The sequence below is a fragment of the Fukomys damarensis genome, unplaced genomic scaffold, assembly GCF_012274545.1.
Source record: "Fukomys damarensis isolate Sample0158 unplaced genomic scaffold, DMR_v1.0_HiC HiC_scaffold_5, whole genome shotgun sequence".
Lineage (NCBI taxonomy): Eukaryota > Metazoa > Chordata > Mammalia > Rodentia > Bathyergidae > Fukomys > Fukomys damarensis.
In genome coordinates, this window is record NW_022900917.1 from 61,927,507 (window position 1) to 61,935,145 (window position 7,639).

The 7,639-nt window shown below is 39.4% G+C and overlaps 1 protein-coding gene across 4 annotated transcripts in view; it reads left to right on the top strand.

Moving 5' to 3' along the window:
* Window positions 1-5,425, top strand: part of LOC104866419 (zinc finger protein 736-like) — a 43,103-nt gene extending 37,678 nt beyond the window's left edge. The window contains exons 4-5 of one of the 4 annotated variants that reach the window (XR_004516019.1): window positions 523-877; window positions 2,480-3,589. Coding sequence is in view for 3 of the 4 variants with exons in the window: in XM_033760740.1 (XP_033616631.1) it covers window positions 2,480-2,556 (77 nt within the window). In the remaining variant the exon portion in view is untranslated. Of the gene's footprint in view, window positions 1-522; window positions 1,503-2,479; window positions 3,590-5,242 lie in introns of those variants that run through there. The other 3 variants (XM_033760741.1, XM_033760740.1, XM_010630324.2) reach the window with 3 other exon arrangements.
* Window positions 5,426-7,639: the final 2,214 nt, after the last annotated feature.

Sequence of the window (7,639 nt, forward strand, 5' to 3'; positions counted from 1 at the left end):
TTTATATTCTACTGTCCCACTAGCATCTTTGAATTTGCAGCATCATATTTAGTTGTTTGTGAAGAATTTATAAAACAAGAACAAGGATACATATATTTGCTTGGATTGGCTGTGATTTTAGCAGGAGCCCCTACAAAGTAGGAAATGCACTCAGATGACTTTTTTGGAGCAGGCCAAAAGCTGGTAGTCAGTGGAACGTTGCCCCTTTGCGCTGGGCTCAGCAAATTCAAAAGAAGCCCCAGTTAAGAATCACTGCTGTAGACTGTTGATTCAGGGAATATCCAATTCTTTAGTATTAACTAATAGTACTAGATTTTTTTTTTTTTGAGACAGGGTCTCACTATGTAGTTGAGATTGTCCTGGAACTCACTATGTAGCCCAGGCTGGTCTCAAACTCACAGCGATCCCCCTGCCTCAGCCTCCTGGGTGCTGGGATTATAGACGTGCACCACCACACCTGGCTAGTGTTAGCTATTTTGATATTGGGTGCTTCATTTTTCTTTTAATTTTGTGTTTTTGTAGACTCCAAGTCTTGAACACCAAAAGATGACTGTGGCAAAAAAAGGCAAAATTGAAAACAGATAGTGGAAGATCATTCCAAGAAGCCTGGACAGAGACATCTGCAGTGATTCAATACAATGGGAAAACATTATGTATTCTGTGTAGTGAAAATGTTATGTGTTGCATATCAACTGTCAGATGGCGCACTCTGGCATCAACCACAAAAGTGTTGCCAAGTTTGGTGAAACTGAAAAGAAAGTTTCTTGAAGGGAAATTAAGGAAATATCATTTCCAGTATCTTAGTTTTTGCTAAGATTTAAAACAAATCACCTGACAGCTGCCAGCTTTTAAATTTTACTGTGCATAGAAAAATGTGGTAAGCCTTTCTCTGGTGAGGATTGTATCAGAATGGCCAAGTTGTCTGGGAGTAATTCCCTTTTTGATAATTTCTGAAACAAGCATAACATTATGCAATGAATCCCTGAGATGTTACTTAGCAGAAATACTGTTAATGATTGAGTCTTGCATTTGCTAATGATGTTAGTCAGCAGCTCACCACTTACAAAATGCAGCCTGTTATTCCATGTGCATAAATGAAAGTACAGATATAAATAATCATGCCAGGCTAGCAGTAATTTTTGTTCTGCTGTTGGTGACATCACATGAGAAGAGCTTTCGCTTGTGTCTATGCCTAGAAGAACACAGGGGATAGGTATCTACAATGCTGTGATGGAGGCTTTTTTGTCACAAGACCAGAAAAAATGGTTTCAATTACTAGTGATGGAGGACCTTGCATGATGGGGGCAACAATCTGGTTTCATAAGTTTTTTGTTAAAGAAACAAACATCCAGTAATTCAGTTTCATTGTTTTATACATCAAGAAATTCTTTGTGCCAGAGAAAGCTGCAAAAAATTAGATGATATCCTCAAAGATGTCATAAAAATGATGAATTACAGGTGGTGGACCTCTGAGCTACATCCCCGGCCCAAAGAATTCAGCCTCAGAGATTTTATATACAGAAATATTAACAGTGGAAATTTGAATTTCATTACTTTTTTTTTCTATTACCAGGGATCAAACTCAGGACCTTGTTCTTACAAGGCAGGTGCAGTGCCACTGAGCTAAATCCCCAGCCCTCAAGCATTTTTTTAGGGGGGGTACTGGGGATTGAACTTGGATCCTTGCACTTGTGAGACAGGTGGCAGAACCACTGAGCTAAATCCCTGGCCCATCCTCAAGCACTTCTTGATAAGTGTTTTAGTTACTTTTCCCATTACTAAGCTTAAAGGAGGAAAGGTTTATTTGGCTCACAGTTTGTAGAGGTTTCAGTCCATAGTTGGCTGGCTCTCAGGGTGGCATGGCAGAGGGGCATCATAGAGGAGAAACAGTTCATGAAAGGCAAAAGATGGCAAAAGCAGCAAGCTACAAGCAACAAGCAGCTTCTTTCTGCGCCTTTTATATACTAGCTAGGCTATTGGGCTTAGGGTGGGTGCAAAACCAATTAGTGGACTAATTTAGTAGTCCCATGCCCTTAATCCCAGTGTCACACACTCTAGATCCACCCATCTTTGAAAAAGCCCCCAACATGGGCCAGGTATTTAGCTTAGTAGCACTGCGCCTGCTTCCCAAGTGCAACGACCTGAGGTTTTGAGTTCTATACCCAATTAAAAAAAAAAACAAAAAAACAAAAAAACAAAACAAAAACCACTACCTACAACCACATGAGACTTTGAGGGGACATCTAGACACAAAACATAACAACGAGTTTTAGGCACAGCATAAAGCTCTATTTATGTACAATAATGTTCATAACAATAATGGCTGAGGCTGAGCAGAAGACAAGTCCTGAAGAGATTTGTAACCTGCTTGGATGAAATTAGACTATTTATGAATGAAAAAGGGCAGGGCAGGGATATCCACATCTCACTGACATGACCTGGCATAACAACCTCATGTTCTGTTGTTTTATTTTTACAGATTTTAGACTACACTTCAAGGTACTGAACAAAAAAACTATAAGGTGCAGGGAACACAGCAAAGAGGATGTTTTGTAATATCAAAGCATTTGAGAAAAACCTGCAGGTTTTTTAAAGAGACCTTGAAAATGGGCAGCTGAAATATTTCCAAATCTAAAAATGCATTTAGAAAATTCTACAGGCCTGGGTGTGGTGGTGCATACCTATAATCCCAGCACTCAGAAGGGTGACACAGGTGGATTGCTGTGCATCTGAGACCAGCCCGTGCTACACAGTGAGTTCAAGACCAGCTTGAACTATGTAGTGAGACCCTGTCTCAAGAAAAATAAATTCTACATCTGCAGACAGTCCTGTAAGCCATCAGGATATATACAAGGAATTTTCTAGCATTGTAGCAGCTGCAAAGGAGAATTTTAGTAGCAGGTTTTTACAGTTCTGTTATATGGAAAAAACTGTGTGTTTTCTTCTCCAAATAAACCCAAATTTGAAGAACTTGATGTTTCCTGCTTACACTGTTTAGATTTTGGAAATCTGGAAATGGAGCTACAAGAATTTCAAGAAAGCTCTATCTGGAAAAATAAACTCTATGACCTGTGTATGACACTTGAAAGATAGAGAAGACAGACCTGCACCCTCCAGGGTGCCTGTGGCCACATCACTGTGCAGGGATCAGGATCCATGGGGCAGAGGCTCCCGGGGCCAGAGAGGCCATTGGTATGAGCACAGGAAGATGGCACAGTCGTGAGTAGCAGAAAAGGGCCTCTCCGAGACTTGTTGAAAACTAAAGTCCCTGGGAGAGTGAAGACATAGTGGACTATAGCAGTTGAGTTCTTTGGACCAGCACCTCCAACTGAACCCGGACTTGCTATGGGGGAAGGGTGGCTCAAACCTGCAGCAGAACTGTGTGGAGTTCAAACCCACAGGAGGTCAGGGAGCTCAGTTGCGGCCTCACAGCCAGAAACCAGCCGGAATCTCAGTGGTTCACTAGGATTAATTGTCTTGGTTCAGCACACTGCTGCCCGTGTTGTATGCTAGCAACAGCACGCTTGAAGGGGACTTTTTCCCCCTTTTCTTTTCTTCTTCATTTTTCTCTTCTTGTTCTTGTTTTTGTCCTATTTTTTCTTGATTGTTCTTATTTTTGTAGGAGTGTGAATACTGTTTCTAGTTTTCTTGGTTCTGTTAGTGTTTTTGTTCCTTTTTTCTTTTCCTCATGTCTTCACCAGTTTTCCAAAGTTTTCATGATCTTCCTGTGTCCTCTAGCCCCATTTCTAACCTTTCCCTCTTCTTCTATCTTTCTGTCCCTCCCCCAACTCCGTCTAAGCCATCTTCCCAGAAGTTAAACCTGCTATATGGAAGGGCTTATTTACTGCAAGCATATTTCTGGCTAGGCCTTGATTTTGATGTATAACCACAAGTTCAGTTCATGCACTTAAAGATGACAGATTAATAGCTATGACAATTTATCATTTTGTAAGCTGTGTTTGATGCTATTGTTGATGCTGATTGTATTACTCTGGCTGAGGTGACATGACTGCTATAGTCAGTTGTTCTTCCTGGTATACCAAGACTGAGATTGCCTAAGGGTCGTTACATACTCAAAACCCAAAGACCAGCTACCCCCGGAAGACACCTCTGAGAAGTAGTCATCCCATATGGGACCAGAATGTATAATAGATAATGTGAAATAGGACGAAAAGTTCCAAAGGGGAATGGCATGCAGGGAGGGTCGGGGAGAGGAAAGGAAAGAAGGGAAAGGAAAAATATATGAGAAAAGAAGGGAAAAATGGAAATAAAGATTTTTATAAATAGGGAGGGGGAATAGGGAAAAAAACAAGAACCAAGATATATCATGCACAGGTATTGATAAAGAGAACTTCTGTAAGTAGTCTGAAACCTACAAAATGTTAAGGAAATACAGAATAACTGCTATCTTTCATTTCTGTAATTTGCTTTTCTTTTCTTATTTCTCAGGACAATACTAAAGGTTTCATAATTAACTACAAAGTTTGAAGGCATGTAGCCCCAGTTTAAAATGTTATAAGATTAACATATGCCAGAGGTGCTTAGCCACATCCCCAGGGTGAGAACAAATGTTCAAACTAAGATAACAATCAATCGCTATTCCATGCAAGTAAAGAACACTTAGACCCTAAACCTTAAGTTTTGTAAATCATATGACTATGAAAGAGTTAAAATGAAAGGAATGTCACCATCCTGTTTTCCTAACCCTGACCACCCACCTCGTGGGGTAGAATAGCTAATTAGGTGAATCCTAAAGATAAACATCCTAACCACAAAGAAGGTGGTACATTTGCGTTAAAATTAAACTGTCTTGTGACCATGATTTGTGATGGGAACTGAGAGAACTGGAATGTCTTATCAACTACCTAAAATGAGGTCATGATTGTAAAACTTCCATAAAAGGCAGAGTGTAACCCAGCCCAGGGTCCGTCATTTAGCACAGCCCTTGGTGCAGGCTGACCCTTTGCTAGCAAAGTAAATGTTTTTTGTTTTACCCACTCTTGTGTCTCTGTGTGTCATTTACCAGCTCCTTCCCCAACAATATAAATTCCCAGTGATAAATGTGATCATAATGTATACCTAAAATGTGCCAATAAACAATAAAAAAAAAAGAGTGTGAATGAATGACAAAGGACAGCACTGCTGGTAATTCTGAAAATGAAATCCTTGAAGTGTGGAATTCTCCGCTGAATAATTTAAAGTCAATGAAAGCACTTGGCATTGCTTTTCTTATTTTGTTTAGGTCATCTTATGCTTGTGAGTAGCTGTTTTCAGCTTTGAATTATATCAAATCTGATACAAGAAACAGACTAACAGATGACCTAAAGGCTGCATGTGCTGCTCTCAAGCTAACAAAGTATGAGCCAAGATTTGACAAATTATCAGCATGTATACAACAGCAAAGATCACATTAATTGTGCAAAAGCATGCCAAATTCAAACTTTTACCTTTCAATAAAAAGCTGTTTGTATCACTGAAAACTGTTATTGTGTTTTTCTTTTAAGACAAAAGATATTTAATGCATGAAGTATTCTTTCTAAACTAAAACCTCAGTATTCAGGTTTAATTGCAGTGTTGGCATTTTGCAATAAATAAGTGGATTTTCTGGGCACTTGGTCTCACTGGCCCATGTGGAGAAATGCACTGTAAGTGTATAGGGTTCAGTACTATCTTTGGTCTCAGGGTCTCAGGCAACCACCTAGGGTCTTACAGAATGTATCCCTACTGCATAAGGGGAGATTGCTGTACCTATGCCTGTTTTGGGTATTTAAATTTTGCTATGTGCATTTAAAAAACCCCAAACATTTACTACTTAAAAATACAAAAAAGCAAGCAAGCAGCAGGCTAATAAGAGGCCAAGCCAGCCAAGTGGCCCATCTGCTGTGACTTCAAGCTTCTAATCTGGAATGACTGGGACTCCAGAGCCATTTGAGTTAAACTTTGGATTGCCATGATGTCAAGTTCACACTACCCCCAGCCCCTCTCCATCGTGGCTGTGACTATGAAGTCCCCTGTGACAATTCTTTTGAAAAAAGAAAATTATGTAATATTTTTTCCTTCTAGTTTGGATTTTAAAACGATACACACACACATCTATATGCACAAATGTGTCAATCCTAGACATGCTCGCTTGAAACAACCCATATATATATATATATATATATATATATATATAAATGCACATACATACAGAGCAGAAGGACAGGGCCAATAAGCAATACTCCATTACACAAACAGAATGATTAGGGAATGGAGTCTTCACTTTTAAAACTGTAAGATGTCCGTGATCTTTGGGTATCAACATCCATGGTGGCCAGTGTAATAAGAGTTAGCCAAGCTCGTGTCCTGGCAAACTTGGCCATGCTGTAGTCTCTAGTGCCCTTTGCTATAATTTAGGAAACAAATGCTTCCTTAGGGACCTATAAATGTCTGTATAAGGAAGGAAAATGAGCTGCTCTTCTCACAAGTTTCCACCTGACCCGTTTAACTTGACCTAATATCCTCCACTATAGCACAGCAAGGTTGCTATAGTTTATAAGAATTCACTGTAGATTATATGAAGACCTAGGAGAGATGACTTCAAAGGTTCCAAACACAAAGAAATGACACATATTTAAGGAGATGGAAATGTTGATCACCCTTATTTATCATGATACAGGTATGGAATTATTATACACATATAAAATGATTATATGTCAATCAGAAAAGTTTTTAGCCGGAAGTAGTGGCACACACCTGTAATCCCAGCATTCCAGGAGGCTGAGGAAGGAGGAATGCAAGTTTGAGCCCAGCCTGAAAAATTGAGCAAGATTTTGTCTCAAAAAACCAACAAACCCTAGTGCTGTTTTGAGGTTTTTGGTTTGGGGCCATGTTTCTCTTCCAACCTGGTTCTTTGGAACCTTATATTGGTTCCAAAGATAGAACTAGGATGTTTTGGAACAAAACAGGAAACAGACCAAATACCAGGGATGGAAAAAGCCAAAATACTTTGGATACATCTAAATTGGTATCCTGATTCTCATGCTATTGTTTTCTGAGGGTTACTTGCTCATTCTAAAACTTCCTGTATTTTTTCCCCCATCAGGCAAAAAAATACTTGGATTTGGACCAAAGTGTGGAGATCTTGTTTGGGTTTGTTTCTTCTCCTGTGACTTCCTGTCACACCTGGGTATGGCTGAAAAACCCAGCGTTCATTTACTCTGTAAGTGAAAAGGATGTTTGCCCATTAATTTCAACTCCAGGGCTATAAGCCCCATGCAAGGCACAGCTAATATAATGACACTTTAGATGACACTCAGAGGAGCAGGAAGACAGTATGTTGGGGAAAAGGAATAAGAGGCAGTATACATCTAATGGGAATGTTAGTATTTACTCATTGCCACACTTGGTATCTGCGAGGCTACATCATTGCTAAGTGGGGATTACATCTTCAATTAAGTAGTGATAGCAGGGGACTTAGTGATATTTCACAGAGGGAAACTGCTGAGATTATACTTTCAGGAGAATATATTCTTTTAAAGCTGCAAAGTTAAATTGAAAGAAAAGCCCTAGGGATCATTTCTGTTCAGGGAATGCTAACATTATGGCTAAACACATTATGCAAAATTAAATGCTTTTTTTTTTTTTTTTTTTTTTTTTT